A 22,666-nucleotide genomic window follows, 5' to 3' on the forward strand; every position below is an offset into this window, starting at 1 on the left:
GGAATAACCGTGCAAATTTTCAATGTATTTTCTGATTTTTTTTTTTCAGTATTGATAGTATTATAAATCGTTGATTCCAAATGCAAAAATAGTAAGATAGAGAGGCAAATGCTTTAGTTTCACGTTTGGAATAAGAGCCAACAAATTTAATTTCTGATTCTTTGGTTTCACGTTTGGAATAAGAGCCAACCAATTTAATTTCTAAAAAGCTTTCAATTTTAATTTTGAATTCACCTTTAATTTCATTTCATTTTAAAATTTAAAGCTTTCACGTAAGTATCATTTAGTGGACACGTAAGTATCTTCGTGCGTGGCCTACCTATATTAGTGGACACGTAAGTATTTTTATAAAAAAGTTTCTTATAAGTAGACTGCGTTGCCTTCCCTCCAGGATCTATAGGAAAGAACGGGTATACGCAAGTACGTGTATCTCTCTTCTCTGTTCTGCACAGTGGCCTGCCCCGTTTGCATGTCATCCTTGTTAATGGATATTGGAAGCTTATTATTCTATTCTCTGCTGGGGATCACTTCCGCCATCATATACTTTGTCTTGGACGTGTGCAAAAGAGAGACCTACTGCAGGCTTCCTCCCGGGCCTCCGGGATGGCCAATTGTGGGAAATCTGTTTCAGTTGGGTAAAAATCCCCACGAATCTCTCTTCCGCCTGGCCTCCAAATACGGCCCTCTCATGTCTCTCTCCCTCGGAATGAAAACCACAGTGGTGGTCTCCTCTCCCGCCATGGCAAAGGAAGTTCTCAAAACCCATGGCCACATCTTTGCAGGCCGAATTGTCCAACAAGCAGCCAAAGCTCTTTCTCACCACAAGCGTTCACTTGTTTTATGCCAATATGGATCTCGCTGGCGTATGCTCAGACGCATATCCAACACTGAACTCTTCACTGTAAAGCGGCTGGAAGCTCTGCAAGATCTCAGAAGAGATCAGGCACATCGAATGGTTCATCAGATTTTTGAAGACTCCCGGAAGGGATCAGAGTGTGTGAATATAGGACACATTGCATTCCACTCCGCGTTTAATCTGATAGGCAACATGGCATTTGGAAAAGACATGTTCGATTCTAATTTACGAGCATCTGAAGATCTGAAAGACGCTATTTCGAAAACGATGGTGCTACTCACAGCTCCCAATTTGGCCGACCATTTCCCGTGTCTTCGGTTCTTGGATCTACAGGGTGTGTGTGGTAATACGGTAATCTGCATGAAAAAGTCATATGATGTTATGGATAAATTCATAGAGGATCGCCTGGCAAAGAGGAGCAAAAACAGCGACAGAAGTGATGATAGTGAGAAGGATTTCTTGGACGTTCTGCTTGACATGAGAAACGATGAATTTACTCTCATTGACATTAGGGGTTACTTAAGCGTAAGTATTTCACCATCTCTTGTTGCTATTATACACACAGAAAGCCTATTGAATCATGAAAACCCTAATAAACAGAGTCTGATTTATAATTCCTTTTGCAGGATATCTTTCTGGCTGGAAGTGATACGACCGCGAAGACAATAGAGTGGGCGATGGCAGAACTCATTCGCAATCCTGAGAAATTGAAACGAGCCCAAGCGGAGCTGGAAGAGGTTGTTGGTCTCAACCGTAGGATGGAAGAAAGTGATACCGAGCGTCTCCCTTATCTCCGCGCAGTGGTGAAAGAAGTGTTCCGATTGCACCCGGCAGGTCCCCTGCTCGTCCCGCACAGAGCAGACAGCGATTGTGAAATCGCGGAATTCGTGATACCCAAACACAGCCGAGTACTGGTGAATGTGTGGGGCATGGGAAGGGACCCTAAGATCTGGAAAGAGCCATTAAATTTCGAGCCAGAGAGGTTTATCGATGATGAGATGTGTCGTAATGTGGATTATAAAGGAAAACACTTCGAGCTGATACCGTTCGGGGCAGGCACGAGAAGATGCGTGGGGCTTCCATTGGCAAGTCGGATAGTTCATTTGACGTTGGGGTCGCTTATCCACTCGTTTGAATGGGCACCGCCCAAGGGGACGCGTGCGGAGGAGGTAGACATGAGCGAGAAGTATGGCCTGGCGCTCCAGAAGGTCGTCCCCTTGGAAGCAATTGCCACGCCACGCCTCTTATCTCATCTGTATTAGAATTTTGAATTAGTGTTACATTTATTTGTTTTTTATATAAAGTAATTAATAAGGTTGCAGAGCTAGTGTTTATTACGGTTTAGTTTAAATAAAACATCAATGTGTTGTGTTGTAAGACTGTACGGTCAATAATAATAAAATTGTAAAATAAATTATATAAATATTTGTTTAATGTTTTTTTTTATTGATTTTTTAAATGTAATTAAAAGAGTTATATATATATAATTGATATTGAAAATAAGAATTATATATATAAAATTGATATTAAAGAGAATAACAAAAAGAAAAGTTTTTATATTTTTTTATTTAACATTAAATGATGGCATTTTTTTATATAATATTCATGTTATAAGGTCAAAGTTATTGCTATTGAACATATGTTGAGCAAAATACTTATCGGATATTAATTTAGTAAGCATAATGTGGCATTGTGTTTGACTAGAATTAAATGACATTTTTGTTAACTACTGTTTTTTTTTTCTAAGTAATATTGTTCTATTAATATGATACAAAAAGTAATTACAAAGAGACATGGCTTCAATAGTACTGAACATCATTCATCACAAAATAAAATTGTCTAGCCTTGACTGCCCCAACAAAGGGGAAACCAGTCCATGAAATCAAAAGAACCCACACAGGGGTTATCAGTTTTGTCCAAAAAACAAAAAGACATTGCATAGACATAACCATAAAACACTTAACCGTAAATGCCCAGTCATCGTGAGAAGCATCCACCTGGCAAAAAGGCGGCACCTGGCTGCCAAGTGGCGAGACTAGAGATTGTCCGGGGCCAGTTCTTCTTCGATCGGACACGCGTATTTGTACCAATCATCTTCTTCGTCTGACGTGCCACTGCCTTGAGCTGGATGGACGCCCTCGGTGCTACCTGCGCCCGCATGCACTCCAGACGTGTCGCCCCGTCGGCTTCCTGAAGCCTGCGTGTCACCAAGTTTGCTATCCGCAGCTGGCTGACTGCCAGCCAACGCTTTACCATGCAGGGTGGCTCTGTCTTCGTCGGGTTGCTGATTGCCTGGGTTGCGAATGCCCCTGTTGCTTGGTGCTGCCCTATTCTACTCATCATTGTGCTCAGGCGGAGGTGCCGGTGGGTCAATTTCTTCAGAGAATGTAATAGTAACAGTGGTTGTGATTACGGGTCGATTTAGGGTGCTGCGAAAACGGAATTGAGTGGTATGGGGAGCTGGATGCGGAGGAAGGGGAAAATTGGTTGTGTGAACCGCAACATCCCTCCGTCCTGTACCTTGGAGCTTGGCTTTTCCCCTTCCGCTTCGGGTGTCTGGGTAACGGCCATAGAATGAGCTATGTGGATTGGGATTGTCAGCTGAAGAAGCAGGGGAGACAAAGTCAGGGCTGGGCATTGCCGGAGGGCGGATGTTTCCGCCGCGAGTGCCTCCTCTCCTGCTTCGCATTCGATGTCGGATGCGAGCCATGGCAGGATTGAGAGCAAGGTTAGCAGTAGAGGGGTTGGTGGAATAACTGCGTAGAGAATGGACAAAGGAGGTCTGAGCCGGAGCTAAGTTGCAGAGTCTGGTATGAGAATAATGAAATCCATTGCCCAGGTCAATACAACTTAGCAGCCAGCATCGGCTACCTATTACAGTGCGTGAGCAGGGCTCTGCGACCTGCGGAGGGCAAACACAATGGAGCAAGGGGGGAGGAATTGCATAATGATCTGCAGGTGCCATGGCTATGAGTGTTGTGGAGCTGTCTCGGCCATCGGACTCATTTAATGGCGCCTGCAAGGTGCCTTGAATGTGTCTCAGGTTGGCATGGGGGAAGATGCAGGCGGCCATGTGGCCAGCCCTTCCGCCGTCCGACCGTCTTATCATTTTAATTTCCATGATAATCACCCGCATCCGGGTGCGTTTCTTCTTCATGTACTACTTCAATCTGCACCAAATCATTGTATTCTTGTTGTTACTGTCAGTATCTTCAGCCCTCCATCAGTGATCAAATTTCTCTTTTTGCATGCATATTAGGTGTCTCATCCAATCAGCTGCACTCCATTAGGTCATGGATCAACTGATGGTAGTGGTTCTTTGTCAATTTCCCTCATGCCTATCATCTGCTGGCCTATTTTCACATGTACAGATCATTTGCTGTCATTTTTATTTCATTCCATTTGCAAAAGTCATTTTAGGGTTTTTAGGTCTCATTAGGTCTAGGGTTTGCCACCATGGTCTTCAAAAACTCAATAAGAGGTCAACAGGCACATGAGGATGTCTAATAAGTTCATAAAATCAAAAATTTCACTGATGATTTGCTTCATAAAGAGTTTTTACCTCAAAACTCTGTTTTGAGGTGAAAACAGAGTTTTTTCTATTTCATGTACAAATTTTATGTAATTTTAATGTTTTCATATGTAATAAAGCTTCAGCTACAGCCCTTGGTCACCTTGCCAAATTCCAACACTCCAGCTACTGCAAAAGAAACAAAAACATCCAAGCATCAGTTCATCAAATGACAAAAAGAGCCAAACTGCAAAAAATAGGGTTTTTAAAGCAAAGTGAAAAGGAACTTTAGAAAAATGGGTTTCTAAATGAAAAATTAAAAGCCAAGGTGGATATAAAGTTATCTTTGGTATTTGAAAACTTCATTTGTGCAAGAGAGAGAGCAATAGAGGGAAAATCGCATTTTGAGGAGAAGAAACAAAAATCGCAGCAAAATTCCAAGTTTTTGCCGGCGCGACGCACCTGGGCACTGGTGCGATGCACCTGCCTGGCACTACGCACCGGGCACAGGTTTTACAAAGGAATTTCAACAGGCGCTACGAACCTGGGAGATGGCGCGGCGCCTCTATTCGATGAGCTCCAAAACGCATTGTATTAATTTCTCAAGCCTCCAAATTTGCAAAGAACCTCTCAAACAGTAAGTACACCCTCCTATCTTGTCTAGCAATGGAATGTTTCATCTATAGTGGTGATTTGAGTATTGAAAAATGAAACCCTAGTTGCTCTCAAAGTTGCCTTGCCAAGCTTGTCTAGGGTTTTGTTATTTTTGTTGTTTTCACTCCATTGTTATGATTTTCCTCTATCCCATTCCCGTGCACTAAATTTCCCTAATTCCCTTCCTCTTCCCCTCTCCCATTGACACTCACCTTACCCCCTACCACCAAACCCTAAACCCTATACATAATCCCTACCATTCTCAAAACCCTAATTCCCTTTTCTCAAACCCTATCATTCCCTAAAAACCTATTAACTCTACTTCCATCATCAAAACCCTCCTTTACATTTATATTATCAGTCAACCTCTCAAATCCCAAAAAGAAAATAGCAGTCACCCTATATTTGAGAAAATCTCTTCATACTCATCATTCTACACTCCACATTTGCAAGTATGGAAACAGATTTAGCATATGAGAGGGATGATGAAACTGTCAGTGATTCTTCCCAAGAGGTTCATGCACCAAGAAAACCACATAAGGGAGGAAAACACATCCGGGAGGAGCCCACCACTCTCACAGAGTTACTAGCTTGCCCTCTTGCAGTAACATGTTTTAAACATCAGTCTTGTTACCAATTTTGTGAGATGGTGGAGAGGGTGAAATATCACCATGAACTTGCTAGGTTATTTGTTCTTCATCTTCACAATGGCTAGGTGAACCTAGCTGGTGTCTCCTTCACTTTGACACCTGAAACTATTGCAGCAGCAACAGGCATTCCTAATGTGGGAGAACAGTGGAATAAAGGATAGCATGTGAGTAGAGAGCATTATGAGCCTTACATCAAGGCTAGTTATCAAAGGCAAATCAGTAGAGTCTTTCCTTTCAGATACCTACAAGACACTTATGCTCCACTAATGAAACTCATTATCAAGTATTTCACATGTGAAGGGAGGTTTTCTCGTTTGTATACTTACCATGTTAGATTGTTGATGCACTTCACTAGAGTGAGGATGATGAACCTACCCTATTTAATATGCAGAAATATTGAGAATATGGCTACATTTGTGCAAAGGAAACCTCTTCCTCAGCAGTTCAGTAGCATTTATCATTTTTCATTGATCAAAATTGTTGTTTTGCATCAGCTGAGCTTACTAAATATTTCATGGGATACCTTCATTTCACATGAGGTTTTCAAAAGCCCTCAGGTGACCCCATCAATGTTTCAAGAGGAAGGAGGGCCTTCAAATTAGCCAGAGGTTCATGAGACTCAAACTACAGGTGTGCCAGTATTTGTCACTTATGAAAAAGGCACAAGAAGATTATTTGCAGCTGCCAAATGAGTATTATCTCCACCTGGGGTGGAAGGGGTCTCGTTTTCTTCACCAGACCACAGGCAAATGCTATATTCACCTGGGGTGAAAGGGGCTTTGCCTTCTTCTTCAGCAGTACAGGTACAGGATAAAGGAAAACAACCTTTGCATGATGAAGGGCCTTCTGAAGGTCAAGAGAGAGATTTTGTTTTGATTCAGGAGGAGGATACAGAGTTGGGCTCTCAAAGCTCAAGACTTAAGGAGGTCATCAAAGAGAAAGAAGCTGACATCCATGCCTTATCACTTTACCTTGAGAGGGCTAAGTGGATTATCAACTTCCTTGAGCAAGAAAACAAGCAGCTTACCAACAAACAAGAACTCCTGGAGCTGCAAGTCATCAAAGAAAACTAGCAAAAGTCCAAGAGGGCAAAGGGCAAGTTGACATCCATTGAACAAAAGGACAATGACCGGGAATATTTGTTGGAGAAGGTGAATATGCACTTGGAGAAGCTGCTTGAGAAATCCAACAAGGAGAAAAAGATGTTGTGCCACATGGCTTATCACTATTTGGCTCGGAACAAAATTTGTAAAACAAGGATAAGAAGCCTAAAAGCCAAGTTAAGGAGAACTTTGAGGAGCAAGAAAGAGAAAGATAAGCTCAAGATCTTGGTTGAAGCTTCATTGGCCTAGCATAGCACCTAACATAGATCACTCATGCCAAATTTCAAGAAATTTGGTGAAATTTTTGGCATTTTTTAATTTTTTCAGGCAAAAAACAGGTTTTTCCGGTAGGTGCGTAGCGCCGGTGGTGCTACGCTTTTGATGGGGACCTCCATTTGAAGAAAACTTTGTATTTTTGGGTTCCTCGTGAAAATTTATGCATGCTCAAAATTACTACGAAATTTGACAAGTTTTGGACCCCCAAAAGGGTTAAAAACACCCAAAAAATGCCCTTTCTGCTACATTTTGGCCACACAGGAGGCAGTCTTAGGAGATTGCATTTTTGGAGGGGAAAATGGACTCCAAGTCAAAAAATTAAAGTTTTCCCAGAAAGTAGACTCACCAAGCTTTCCAATGAGCTATCTTGCACCTGATTTGGACCTCGGGAAGCCTTCCAAAAGTAGCTTGGAAAAAGCTCTACGCACAGAAAAATGGCGTTACGCACAGGATGAAAAAGTGCCAATTTTGCCTGTTTGCTCAGAATTTCGACTAGTTTTCTTCCAGTTTGACTTTTTTGTTTTCATGGTCAAATTCATGATGTAATATGATGTAAATTGATGTACTATGATGTAAAAATGATGAAAATTGACTTAAGGAGGTAGATACATCAGTTGTAGGTGGTTTTGAGCTGTAATGAATTGGTTTCCTAAGTTTTAGAGGCAAGTTGTTCCACTGCCTACTTTTGTGTTCCTAGTTTAGATATGGTTGAAACCACCCCTTTTCTCATGGATTCGACCCCTGATGGATAGCACAGGTGGTTTGGATGTCTATATCTTGTACTTTCTTAGTCATTTGTTAGGGTTGGACTCTTGTGGATGTTTTGAGCACTATTGTATATCATTTCTGCAGTTTGGCAAGGAAATAGACCAGGGTTTGCAGCATTTTGTGGGATTCTTGTGTCAAGGTGACTTAGTATTGTTTTTTCTTCTGTGATTCAAGTTATCATATGTTTATGTGTGCCATTATCTCTCTCTTTCTGCATAACTAAATGAATCAAGTGTAAAGGTGGAATTCATTGATGTTTCAGTGCTCTGCCTTAGGGTTTATTTAGCTTTACATGTTTTCTACTGTTTGAAGAGGACTCATGACACTTCCATGCCCTCTCCAACTCCTCACCAGTCTTAAAACTCTCCATTTCACCTAATTCAAAGTACTAAAACACTTGCCTACCTCGCCCCACAGAAACCTCTACAAATTTGAGTTCATTCCCCGGACCCAAAACTGCCTTCCTCATCTGATCCAACAAACCAACTTTAAACTAAATCAAACTCCTTTGAGCATATACCTAGCCTAAAATTAGTCTTTATATCAGTCATCTCAAGCTTTATTAGCCATATTTTCCTGAGATTGACAAGGAGAGAGCCCTCTCCCGACCTAGTAGGGCTAGCTACCAGGTTAAGCGTGGTTTGATGTTACCCTAGACCTGCCTTTCTCAACCTGAGGTAGATCTAGGTTATAACACATGTAACTGAAGAGTAGTGGCGATAGTATTAAGTGTTCCTGCATGCAGGGTCCTTCCACTATCTACTCCAATGTTAGATAAAAAATCTGCTACTTTGTTGCCATCCCTACGAATGTGTTTAAGGGTGACTGCTCTGTGGGTTGAAAGCCATTGTTCAATGTGCTCTAATCGTTCTGCCAATCTCCAACTGCTGCCAACTTTGTATGATGGAGTCCCCTGCAGAATCTGATTAACAATGTTAATGAGAATCTGAGGATCCCCTTCAATTATAAGTGGAAATAAACCATGGAGTTGAGCAAGGAGAAGCCCCTGCCATATCCCTTCTAATTCAACCAAATTATTCGTATCCCAACCAATTGAGCCTATGAAATTTAGAAGAGGAATGCCCTTGTGATCCCTGAAGACTCCTCCATATCCTACTTTGCCTGGATTACCTTTAGATGCTCTGTCGAAGTTAAGTTGTATTATATGTTGGGGCGGAGGTATCCATCTGTCTGGTGTCTTTCCTTGTGATGAAGTTTTACCCTGATTTGCTTGCATCTAGTTCCACTGAAGATTCCAGTTTGCCCATATATTTTGTTCCGGTGGAATGGAGGGAAAGTCTTCTTCATACCAAGTTTGAAGCATTAAGGTTTCTCGAAGGTTTTGACATATATTATTCCATAGGACTTCTAAAGGGGAGGATTGGTCCTTGAAGATGCGATGATTTCTTTCTTTCCAGACAGTCCACATGAGGAGACTTGGTATAAGTTTCCATAAAGCGTTTAACAGTTTGCTTTTGTATGGACTGATTTCCCAAGTGCGTACAGTGTTGGTGATATCCTCCTTAATTCATCCATCTTTTTGGCATCTGAAGCTAACTTTTTCCCAAAGTTGGTTTGCTAAAGGGCAGGAGTTTATGAGATGCTCAGTAGTTTCTTCCGCCTGTTTGCAGTTGAAAGCTTCTTTTCCGAAGGTTGTCCCAAGTGAGGATTTTATTTTGGCAAAGCAACCAGAGGAAAGTGGATATTTTTGGCCATATGGAGGGCCCATACTTTGTTCCATAGAGGGTCCTTGACTATATGATTTCTTATAATTATATTATAAGCCTCTTGTGAAGTGAAGGTTCCTCTCACCTCATAACCCCATCTGATTATATCCTTCTTGTCAGAGTAGCATATTTCTGTTTGAAAGCTCTGTTTCCAGATTTTCCTTGATGAGCTGTGTGCCTTACCTGATGATGTGGTCCAAGCTTATCCATTGCCTGTATCCTTATGTGTGAGTGGGCCTCCAGTGTTGGTTTACCTTGACCATCAGTTGCCCTTCCCAGTCCTGTATTTGGTGGGGTTTGATCAGATCCTTCAGTTTGGGTCTTTGCTGCCAAGAATCTTCCCAGAACCGTGCATTATTACCATTCCTAATTTCCCAGAAGTTGTGCTGTTGAATTAAATCCTTATGCTGTTTAGCTGCATTCCAGATTAGGGAACCTGGGCAAACTTCTATGAGTCGGATTAAGTCATCTACTGGTCGATTATTGGCATATTTTGTTGTCTAGAGAATAGCCCAGGGAGTATGCAGTTCCGAGATCTATTTCCACCAGATGCGTGCACCCATGACAACATTATTGTGTTGAGGATCACGAAGCCCAGTACCTCCGGAGTTTTTCGGAAGGCATACTATATCCCATTTTACCAATGCCCATTTTCGCTTTTGTCTCGTGTTTCCCCACATAAAGGCTCTTTGAAGATGTTTGATTTCCTTGAGAACCCACTTTGGCGCTGCCAGAACTGAAAAAAGATAGAGCGGCATGGATTGTAGCACTGCTTTGATTAATACTAGACGGCTTGCCATGTTGAGAGCTCTGTAAGTCCAAGAAGAGAGACAAGCTTCCAATTTTTCCAAGAGCAGTTGCCAAGATGAGTGCTTTATCTTTGTTAACTACTGTTAAGATGCAAAGATTTTGTCTTTATTTGTAAGTTCCGATGGTAGTATTATATGGACTAATGGTTGCAATGTCAAACTCATTGTTGTCAAACAATTTATTAATATTTGTTGATCTTGCTTGATAAAATCTAATGAAATCTACCTATGTTTAGAACTTTTGATACAAATTGATTTACCATTTATTATCTTCCTTTGGATCGACAAATGGTACATTTCAATCTTCTTCTTTTTTGTAAGCTCAGCAATAATAAGGCTACATCATGGTCATGTCCAAGAATAGGAATTGAATAGGGTGGGGAATTGACTTACATTTAGAAGTGTCTTAACAATGCACCCAATTATTGTCTATCCAAGACCCCTTGGACAACTAAATTAAAATAATTAAAATATGGAGTTGTTTTACATTTTATTTATTGATTTTAATTGAGATTTATTTACTTCAATCATATATTTATGAAATGAAAAATGGTTTTATTATTTTACTTTAATTTAATATATTGATTGATTAAATGGTTTTATTATTAGTTAATTGTAATAGTAATTTACTTAATTTTATTCATATGTAAATTTAAAATGTGAAACAATTAAATTTTTTATTAGAGTCAAATAAATTATTTTTAAATAATATTATTTTTTATTTGAGTGAGGAAGCATTTAAATAATAATATGGTTATAAGAAGAAGAACTGGAACAAGCTGTATCTACAGTAGAAGGATCCCTGTAATATTTGGAACTTTTACAGGCTTGTTCAATACCTCGGCAGTCTATAGTGGATCTTCTGGGAAAAGATATTACCTCAGCTGATATTACAGAAAATCAATCTTCTGCAGTCTTATCTTTTCCCAGAAGATCCACTATAGACCGCCGAGGTATTGAACAAGCCTATAAAAGTTCCAAATATTACAGGGATCCTTCTACTGTAGATACAGCATGTTCCAGTTCTTCTTCTTGTAACCATATTTCCCTTTTTGAGTTAGCCCAACTTGTTAATTTTTCCTCTCTGGAAGTTAAATGTCCAGAATGTCAGAATAATGTAAATCTGCTGACGCTTGCTGAAATTGTAATTCATGAAAATCATAACCCCAGATCTGGCATAGCTCCTCCATCAACCTCTGTAAATCCATGCCCAAATCCTAAATGCTCAGACATCCCGTTTCCCCATGAACAAGAGTCTGACCATGTGCTCATGATGCATGAGATTACTACTTTGGAAGATGAAGATCCAAGATTTATTGAGATGATGAGTTCTATGAGACCAGCCAAGCCTAGATATGGCCTAGGTTATCTGGAGCAAGCAAAAGGCCTTATACCACCATGTAGATTTGGTCTAGTACCTGATGATTGTAAGAAGCCTGCTGTTATGGAAATGCATAAATTATTTTCTCTGATGGATGGATGTTTTAAGTCCGAAATTAGTGCCAAATGGATGAAAGCAATGCTTAATTGGGATTTATTCACTAATCCCCAAGCAGAAGAGTTTGATCAGATTTATTCTCCTCGGGAGAAACAGAAATTAGCTGAAGATTGGAAAAGATATATGGAAGTAAATAATACATGGATATCCTTTTATTCTTGGAAGGATAATATTGCTCCCATAAATGTTTTAACTGGTTCATCATCATCCTCTTCAGTTAATAAACATGCTTGGACTGCTTTGGATGGAAGCAAAGTAGAAACTCCAACAACATTTCCTCCATTTAAAGGAATTGTTATTGGATAAAATCAACATGTAGCCAAAGCCATTCCTATGGTTCAGAAAGATGACAATGCCTTAGGCATTGATGGCAAAATACAGAAGGCTAATGAGCAAATAAACTGGACAAACACAACAATTAAAGGTTTAGAAATGAACATAGACAAAGCAGCAGAAGTCAGAGACCAGATTGATACTATTCAAGTATCAATTAATGATGTAAATAAATGTTTGAATAATGTACAGTTTGATTCTTCTATTATTAGAACATATACAAGAGAATCCTTGTCCAAGATAGAAGGAGTAGAAGAAAAATTAATTGGTCATTTGGATTCAACTAAAAGTCTTATAACTGGTTTGTCAAACAAAGTTGATCCGGATTTAGACAGGAACGCAATAGATTACAGAGATAACCATAAATACAGAGATGCGATAACCATAAACACATAGATGCAGCGGAAATAATGCTTCATTTCATTAATGGAAAATACTGAAATATGCTTACAACCAGAAATGGGAATAAACCAGCTAGGGCGATGGTAGCTTATCTCTGAGAAGAGATGTGCGGCTACATGCCTCTGAACTGTTCCGAACTGTATTACAATGAGGCTCGAAGGCCTATTTATTGTTGAGAAACAATGGAAAACCCTTCACATCCCGAAACCTAACCTTAGAAGATGAAACGCCAAATTGTGGGCCCCGTTTGGGTAAATTGGTGCATCAATTTCCTGGGGTCGTAACTTTGGCATACGATCTCCGTTTGACGCGCACAATAGCTCGTTAGAAAGATCTATCTGAGCACTACCACTTTGGGAAGGGCAACATCGGTCCATGGACCCATGTTGCCCCCAGATTTCCCAAAAAACGTCGTTTAGGGCCTCAAAACGGCTCCGGAAGTTCAGGACCCGAAAAACTGCTAAAAATAGTAAGTTGTGCTACAATCAAGGAAACTGAAAAGACTGAAAGAGACAGTTGTGAGGGTCCAAATGGGTTGGTGGGTGGCCACCAACATCCACCTAGATCATTCCTCCCCCCTTAGGAAGCAATGGTCCCCATTGCGTTGAGTTCCTCCATCTGCTGAACTTGTCCTGTAATCTCTGATGTGTCCAGTGATGGTGGGAAGCATGGTCGACGATGGTCCACATTGAACACTCGGTGCAAGCGAAGGAATGGAGGAATGCTGTGCTTCCAAGCATTGTTCCCCATAGCCTTGGTACTGCTGTAAGGACCATGTTGGAGTGATCTGAGCTTCTGATGGGTTCTGGTAAGGCGTTCTTTCTGTCGATGCAACCAGACTTTGTTGCCCACCTGAAACTTATGTGGTACCCCTGTGCGTGAGGAGAAGTTGTTCCTATGTTTTGTCATGACCGTATCCCTTTGTTGCTGCTGCTGCGTGGAGGAATCCTTGGCAGGGGTCATGGATGTAGCAATGATCTTCCCCTTATTTTGGGAGTGAACTAGACAGATGAATTTCCTGGTTTGTGATATGAGCTTGCTGCCTTTCTTGGTAGTGATCAAGGATGTGGTAGTAGCTGGGGCTACCTCTGGTATCCTGTATAATGAGTTATGCAAAGAAATAATGACAGCACGAGGCCTTGACTCATACACAACATGTCGTCTCCACAAGTATGGTTGGCCTAATAATACATCACAAACATCCAGAGGTGTAACATCACATAATAACTCGTCGGTGAAGGGCTTGATGCTGTAGGGAAGGCGGCACTGCTGGCGAACTTTCAGATCTCGCCCTTCGTGAAGCCACCCGATACTGTACGGCTGCGGGTGCGGTGTAGTCGGTAGGCCCAACCGCTTCACGATCTCTGCTGAAATGAGGTTCTTTTGGCTGCCACTGTCGACAATGAATTGTAGCGGCGAACCCTTCACCCACATCTGTGAGTGGAAAAGACGCTCCCCCTCCTCTGGATTTTCGGGCTCATCTTTCTGGATCTTGGCGGTGGCAACAGTGGCGCTGGGATCCGCATCAATGATCTGCTTCCCTTTGCCATTCCCCTTGTCGGGTTCTGGCTCAGGGTCAAAACATTCATCTGATTCAGAAGCCTTCAACTTGGCCACTAGCGACTGCTTGGTCCGACACTCACTTGTGTTATGAGTGGGACTTTTGTGGAACTCACACCACTTTCCTGTGTCCTTCTTCGGCTTCGTAGTGTTGTTCTTTTCTTGTGGCTTCGACGGGTTGTCCTGGGTCACCCCGCCTTGGCTTTGTCCTTTGGGCTTCGGATTTGTAGATCCAAAGTCTCGCTTCTTCTGTTTGAACTTTTGCTCGATTTTGACAGCGTATCGGTATGCTGTGCCGAGTGAGGAGATGTTCAAGAACACCATCTCTTCCTGGATGTATTTGTGCAAGCAGCCACGGTATTTGAGTACCAGATGCAGCTCAGAATCTTTGATACCCAACTGTGTGCGAAGGGTATGAAAAATGTTTGTGAACTCCGGTACATCTTGGTCTCGTCCCTGCCGCAGTGTGGTCCATTTGATGTATTTGTCCTCATAGCTTCCGACAGGGTAGTACTGCTCCTTGATGGCATCCCGGAAGTCATTCCAAGTGGGTGCGGCTGAAAATAGGGAGCCTGTGCTTTCATCCTTCTGCTCGCAGTAGGTTTCCCACCAGTCCTTGACATGGGGGGCTGCTTTGAGAAGAGCGAAAACAATCTTTTCCCGACTTGAAAATTCATGAACAGAAAAATACCCATCTAGCAGATTTAACCATTTATCTACGGCATCTGCATCTATTTGACCCTCGAAGATGGGGATTTCAAAATTGACTTGTACCTTAAACGGCGTGGCGTTTCCAGAGTCACTGTTGGAAGTCGATGCGTCGCCTCTGGGTAGTCGCTGAAGGATCTGCGCAAAGCTATCCATCATCGCATTCCTTTGTCGCTCGAGGGCTTCTTCGAGCAAGATTTTGATAGGATCTCCTGCCCCCTCGTCTTTCTTCTCATCCGCCATGGGAGGCCGTCGGGATTTGCGAGGCTGGTCTTGCAAAGGTTCGACCAGTTCAAGCCCTAACTCCTTATATCCCGACCTCGTTGGGGACATGCAAAGAAAAACAGAGAAAAAGCAGACCGCTCCGATACCACTGATCCGGATTTAGACAGGAACGCAATAGATTACAGAGATAACCATAAATACAGAGATGCGATAACCATAAACACATAGATGCAGCGGAAATAATGCTTCATTTCATTAATGGAAAATACTGAAATATGCTTACAACTAGAAATGGGAATAAACCAGCTAGGGCGATGGTAGCTTATCTCTGAGAAGAGATGTGCGGCTACATGCCTCTGAACTGTTCCGAACTGTATTACAATGAGGCTCGAAGGCCTATTTATTGTTGAGAAACAATGGAAAACCCTTCACATCCCGAAACCTAACCCTAGAAGATGAAACGCCAAATTGTGGGCCCCGTTTGGGTAAATTGGTGCATCAATTTCCCGGGGTCGTAACTTTGGCATACGATCTCCGTTTGACGCGCACAATAGCTCGTTAGAAAGATCTATCCGAGCACTACCACTTTGGGAAGGGCAACATCGGTCCATAGACCCATGTTGCCCCCAGATTTCCCAAAAAACGTCGTTTAGGGCCTCAAAACGGCTCCGGAAGTTCAGGACCCGAAAAACTGCTAAAAATAGTAAGTTGTGCTACAATCAAGGAAACTGAAAAGACTGAAAGAGACAGTTGTGAGGGTCCAAATGGGTTGGTGGGTGGCCACCAACATCCACCTGGATCAAAAGTAGAAAAGATGAATATGTCAAAAGTTGAAAAACCAGTTCCTAACTCCTTTCTTTTCAAAAGAAATATAAAGATGTAGGATCATGTCAAGCCTGTCAACAGGTTTCCAGCACTCTTTCCAAAAGAAGTAGCCATCTCTTTAGAAATTGAAGCTACTAAAAAAATAACCATTGCATCCTTGTTCAATGGTGAAGAAGAAGAAGAAAAGAAAGAAGAGAAAGATTTTGATACTCAGATCTTTCCCATTTATGAACCTTTGGAGCATAGGTTCAACAAACATCCAGCACCTGATATAGAAGGCAAAGGCAAACTCCCAGAAGCTCATACATTTTTTCTAGACTCCCACAGAGAGTGGAATATAGACGGCATGAGTGTCGGCCAAATCAGACAACTTCTAGACATGATGTTTACAGAATATAAACTAATGTGTCTAAGGGGAAAACGTGAGATTGATGCCTACAAGACCATCATACAGTGCTTTACAGGCACACTTCTCAGGTGGTGGGAGACAGAGTCATCTCCAGACCTCATTTCAAAAATGGAGGCAGAAGTTTTAAAAGATGAAAATGGGGATGTCATCCACAATTCAGATGGCACCACTACTATTAATATGATATGAGCATTGACATCAATGATCCTTGAACATTGGTGTGGTAGTGAGACAAAAATCGCAAATAAGAATGAAGTCATTCTTATGAATCTAAAATGCTACACGATGTCTCAGTTTGAGGACTTCCACAGAGATTGGATGCAGAGAATTTATGAAGTCAAAGATTCAAAGAACTTGTTATGGAAACAAGTTTATCTTGTAGCCCTGCCATCCAGGTTCGTTGACTATATCCGATTACAAGAAGTCTTCCAGTTGCCATTTGAGTCCTACACATGGGGAGAGATATATGCACATATCACAAAGACCCTGGTCAGTCTTTGTACCAGTTCAAAAGTGAACAAATCTCTGGAAAAACTTTCCAGATTTCCAGACCAAAAGTCCATCTGTAGCAAATATGGACTTACAGCAGATGATCCTTTAGTAAAAAGGAGAAAAGCAAAGAAGAGATCGAAAAGAGAATTTAAAGAAAGATACTACAAGGATCGCAGAAAGTATCCCAAAGACAGGAGCAGAAATTCTAAACAAGCTCGAGGCCAAACCTCCAGAGCTAAAAAGGGATATTATAAATATATTCCTCGCACACATTATTATCGTCCATCTGATATTCATCTGCACACCACAAAACAAGAAAAATGGAATAGCCTTATATGTTGGCTATGTGGTCAGAATGGACATACTGCCTCTAGATGCCCAATAGGAGAAGAATCAAAGAGAAACAGAGGCAAGAAATCACAAGCCTTTGCTCAAAAAGCAAAGCAGGTCAAACAAGAAAGAAGGGGACCAATGAAATGCATGAAATGCGGTTCCCATACTCATCAGATAGAACGCTGCCCAAATGTTGTGTTCAGAGAGATAGCTCAGTAGAATCAAATTGAAGAATCATCCTATGATTCTTTCAATTCTTCTTCCACAGAAGAATTACACGCCCATATGCAGCAATGTTCAGGATCTGATTCTTCAGAATGTCTTTGTTCTGATTCTGAAGCATGTGCCTGCCAAAGTCACTATGATTCTGATCCATAATTTTTTAGTGAATCCAGTGAAGAAGAAACACCTAAGCCACAAAAAGAGAAAGTCCTAATGGCTGCTATTGAAGAAGATGAGCTGAAAATTTTAGCTCAAATCCGTAGCATGGAAGAAGGAGAGATGAAGAACCACCTGACTGAAGCATTCATGGACCAGCTCAAGTCCAGAACTGCAAAAGACTCAAGTAAGAAATCTTTATTTATTGATGCCTCTTTTGAAAGGAATACTAAGTCATATCAAAGGCATCAACAAAAACCTGGCAGAGTGAGATCTCTCACTTTGGGAGAAGTGAGTCAAGAGATTCACATTTTAAAATCAGAAATTTCTGCAATGAAGTCTCAAATTGCAGAATTGAAGAAAGGAAAACAAGTGGCTGGTAAAGAAAAAGAAGAAGAAGAAGATCAGCCTTGGAATACTGCTCAGTATAGCAGTAATAATCAGGTTGAAGTTGCTGAAGGATTTAAAGATCCAAATTTTGGCTTTAAAGAAATGAGGCTCATGGCCATCTCATATCAGCAACACCATTTTAAAGTAAATATCTGCATCAAAGGAAGAATGTTTGAATTAATTGCACTTATTGATTCAGGTGCAGATATCAATATTCTTAACATTAAGGCCATTCCTGCAAAATATTGGATTTCAGCAGAAAGAAAAGTGGTGGGATTAGGCAACAAAAAGCTTAATTATGAAGTTCCCAAAGCATCTGTATGTTTTGAACACCACTGTATTAATTTAAAATTTGCAGTTGCTGACATTCTTGTTGACTGCATTCTTGGTAATATTTTCTTAGTAGCAATCGAACCTCATGGCTCAATAAGTTTAAAGAATGGAAAAGCTGGATATTTTATATTAGTTCCTCCATCCAAAGGGACTAGAAAGAAAATTGAATTGCCATATATTTCGAATGAGAGAATATCCACGATGGTCTAGACTGTGCAGAATCTGGGGAAAGCAGAATAAAGATTATCAGACCTCAAAGATCTGAAATCTACTCTCAGGATAGAAGAACAGCTCAAACAACCGCAAGTCAAAAGAAGAATTGAGGAATTGAGGAAGGAAATCGAAGAAGAATGTTGCTCTGAAGAACCTAATGCATTTTGGCATAGGAAGCAACATACAGTTGAGCTCCCTTATAAAGAAGGCTATGCTGGTAAGCCTTGTAAGAGTCGAGCCATACCAATGAATAAAGAGTACAGAGATCTCTGTGAGAAAGAGATCCAACAGCTCCTTGACAGAAAACTTATCAGGAAATCTGACAGTCCCTGGAACTGTTATGGTTTCTATGTAAATAAGAGAGCTGAACAGATCAGAGGAATACCAAGATTGGTCATAAATTATAAGCCTCTGAATTCAGTCTTGGCTGATGACACCTATCCTATACCTCATAAAGGAGATTTGATCAGAAGGATAGCAGGAGCCAAGATCTTCTCCAAATTTGATTTGAAGGCAGGATTTTGGCAGGTTGCCATATCAGAAAAGGATAAATTCAAAACTGCTTTCAGTATACCAGCTGGCCACTATGAGTGGAACGTGATGCCTTTTGGACTGAAGAATGCGCCATCAAAATTCCAAAAGGTAATGGATAATATTTTTAAGCCTTATTTTGACTGGCTTATTGTGTATATAGATGATGTATTAATATTTTCCAAAAATCTTCAAGACCATTTCAAACATGTAAATATTTTTAAGAATTTGGTTAAGCATAATGGTCTTGTGCTTAGCAAAAAGAAGATAGAGGTCTTCCAGACCACTGTCAAATTTTTGGGGCATACAATCTCCAATGGACAGATCTCGTTACAGAAGCATGCACTGGAGTTTGCAGATAAGTTTCCTGATGTCATAACAGACAAAAACCAGTTGCAAAGGTTTTTGGGATGCCTCAATTATGTAAGTAACTTCTATCAAGATTGTGCAAGTGATAGAAGAATACTGAATAGAAGATTGAAGAAAAATCCTCCAGAATGGACAGATGTCCATACTAAGGCAGTTCAAAACATAAAAGCCAAGGTAAAAACACTGCCAATTTTATATGTTGCTAATGATCTTGCTTTTAAGATTGTAGAAACAGATGCTAGCAACATAGGATGGGGAGGAATATTAAAGCAGAAGAATGGAAAGGATGAATAGATCGTCCAATTTGCTTCAGGAGTGTGGAATCCAGGTGAACAAAATTATTCCACAATAGAGAAAGAGGTAAAAGCAGCCTGGAATTGTATCAACAAATTTGAAGTTTATCTTATCAATAAACCATTCTTGTTAAGGATTAATGCATTAGCTCTACAGAAGGTACTGACAAAAGATATTAAGAAGGTAGGAGAAGCAAAATTTGCCAGATGGCAAGCACTTTTTGCCAATTTTGATTTTCAGGTAGAGCATATAAAAGGAGAAGAAAATAATCTTCCAGATTTCTTGAGCCGAGAATATCTTGAGACCCGTGATCATGTCATGATGATAGTCACTGAGTGGGACCAAAATCAAAAGCAAGAGGTCCTCCGCACTATCCCAGACAATCAAGACTGGGAAGAGTACAAAAGAAATTGGAGACCCACATGGCAACTCAGAAATACGAAAGTATTGGATGCCAACTTGCAACCCCACACGAATGTCCAACACTTTGTACCAGAAAGGAAGGTGTACCCTAAAGGAAGCAAGTGGATTCATGATATGATTTATGAAAAAGCAAGAAGAGATGTCAGCATTGCACAACAAGCCTTGGAACAGAATTTTCATGATATTGCTACCAATACCATGGCGGTACCGGCATACACGAAAGATACATCTGTATCTACAGAACAAGATATCTCTGGAATGAACAAGGACATTGGCCAGTCCAGCCTGCTGCCCAATGGCCAAGAAATGACCCAAAGATTATTTTTCCTGACACTCTGTATGATTTTGCAGGATACAAGCAGCTTTTGTGGGATTTCCTCAATGTAGATGACAAAGTAGGAACTCATTATACAAAGCTGAAATTCAGCACAGTTGGCCATTACCAAGGATACCAGCAATGCAAGTGGCTCAGAGACTGGTGGAATGACTATGGTGTTAGCAGAACTGCAATGGACCCTGTATGGCATGAACAATATTGCAAAAACCATTGTGATTTATGTATTGAACAAGCTCTTGAGGAATTCTTTCACCCTACTTACAAAACTGTCAAAGAAATGACAGAAAAAGAATGGTCACCATCCCATAATGTAAACTATACACTCGAAGAATACATGAGAGAACATTTAGAGTGGCTAGTATTGACCAAAGTAAAATATCAGATTGTTTTGGGGAAACCTATGATTGTCTGCAGGATATACACAAAAGCCTGGGATGAAATGTTGTATAAAAGAAATAGATTCCCTGATCTGAGAATATTTTGACGGTTCACATGGGCTTTCCGTAAAAAGCATCCATTGTGTATTCATGATGTCCAGTCACAAGGACTTAATTGTGGTCAGATTTCCCGTGGGCTTTGTTGTACTAAAGCCTCCACTGTGTAAATAATTATTTTCTAGTGGGCTTTGATAGAAAAAGCATCCACTTTGTTTTTTCGGAATCCTTTTCCGTAAAAGTTGTTTTTTCGGACTGGAATCTTTGTGCGGATGTCGCCCTGGCGTTACCCAAAAGCAATGATTCCATCCACCTTTCGGTCAGTCGACTGATGACCTACAGTAATGTTTGTCCCCTCTCAATTCTATATACTGAGGGTAAGGCTCATTATTGAGGCATCAGAGGTTAGAGTCATTGTGTCTGAGATTCGAGAGACTCTCCTGCTCTGCAACTACGGACGTTCAGTCTGATCTACTTGCATCATGAGAAGAACCCGAGTCTTAAAGAGTTTTAGAGAGTTAGTGTGATTTGGGAGCCTGCGCATCAGTGTGCTCGGCACTGGTGAGAACCTAAAGTGGCCGAATCATTTTAGAGAGTCTTTGAGTTTGTATATGAGTCGAGTCACATTCTGACGTAGAGAATATCCTTCGCCAGGTAGCCTTTGGTATTGCTTGTTCCTTGCGAACGGCATAAAGTCCGATAAATGCGAAGATAGTCAATCTTTGATAAAGAATCTCTCTGTAATCCTTCTCTGTAATTTTGAAATCCATTCTACAATAATATGAGTATACCAATTTCCGCATAAGAATACCTTGCGCATTTTATTGTCTACTGTGGTAGTAGTTATTTTTGAGCTTTCATCTGAAGTTCACAGGAAATTCATCAAAGGTTCGCCAAAGGAACGAAGGGACGCCAAGGCCGTTGTTAGGCGAGGAAGCCATTGTTGAGGCCGTGAGAGCGTGAAATTTCTGAGTAGGTTCACGCTGAGTTTACCACTGGTTCACCAGGAGTTGTCTATCAGAAATAATCGAAGAGACGCTGCAAGTAGCAAGCTTGTGACAGAAGCCCCTGCTTCCTTCCATTGGGTTTCCCATCAATGCTAGTGGCAACTACCGCTGTACTATAATGTCAAAAAAATAAATTATTTGTGAATCATAAACCACTAGACAATAATGTCAAAAAAATAAATTGTTTGTGGAGCGAAAAATCTATACTTGCCTTGACAATTGTATTCTTTCTTAAACGCAATCTATCTACTATAATACAGACCATTAAGTCATGGTCCGTATTTCAGAGTATGGTACAGATTTCGGAATAGGATAAAGGTGGGTATATATTGATAATGATTATATAATAAGAGGTTATTTAAGAAATTTCAAGATAAATTGATCAAAATATTATTTAAAAATAATAATTTTTAATCTCTAATGTTAGACTATAACAAATTTACAATTTTTTTTTGTCAAACCCAAACTAATATGGGTTTGACCAAAAACTGAATACAATATTACCTGACTGCGTAAGATTAGTAATATACAACTATCTATGTATAATTATAATGCTATGTTTTTAATTTATTTTTATATAATGGAAAATTAAATTTTAAGAATTAAAATTTTAAACGGTTTAATTTATAATATTATAATGTTTTATATTTTTTTAGTATTCAATTTATTTATATATTTAAAAACTATATTTTAAACAATAAAATTTTGATAGGGATAAAAAAACATTTCATTACTTAATTAATTATCTCTATTTAAAATATCTCATAACATGTAAACACATAACATGTCACAATAATCACGCTCTGAAATTATAGATT

General features: G+C 40.3%; 1 protein-coding gene across 1 annotated transcript; it reads left to right on the plus strand.

Annotated features, from left to right (window-relative positions):
- Positions 1-410: 410 nt before the first annotated feature.
- On the plus strand, positions 411-2,123 carry LOC149231994 (cytochrome P450 76T24-like). The gene is made up of 2 exons (XM_089376410.1): positions 411-1,381; positions 1,483-2,123. The coding sequence occupies exons 1-2, from the start codon at positions 470-472 to the stop codon at positions 2,116-2,118; spliced, it is 1,548 nt and encodes a 515-aa protein (XP_089232536.1). The 5' UTR covers positions 411-469; the 3' UTR covers positions 2,119-2,123.
- Positions 2,124-22,666: the final 20,543 nt, after the last annotated feature.

The sequence above is a fragment of the Pinus tabuliformis genome, chromosome J (genome assembly GCF_031772625.1).
Source record: "Pinus tabuliformis cultivar Carrire ecotype Pingquan chromosome J, CPIR1, whole genome shotgun sequence".
NCBI lineage: Eukaryota > Viridiplantae > Streptophyta > Pinopsida > Pinales > Pinaceae > Pinus > Pinus tabuliformis.

What these genes read in the sequence shown, in the direction of transcription:
- LOC149231994 (XM_089376410.1), top strand. Translation starts at nt 470, where the DNA reads ATGTCATCCTTGTTAATGGATATTGGAAGCTTATTATTCTATTCTCTG. An exon ending in ACATTAGGGGTTACTTAAGC is followed by an intron (nt 1,382 to 1,482) that starts GTAAGTATTTCA and finishes TTCCTTTTGCAG; the next exon opens with GATATCTTTCTGGCTGGAAG.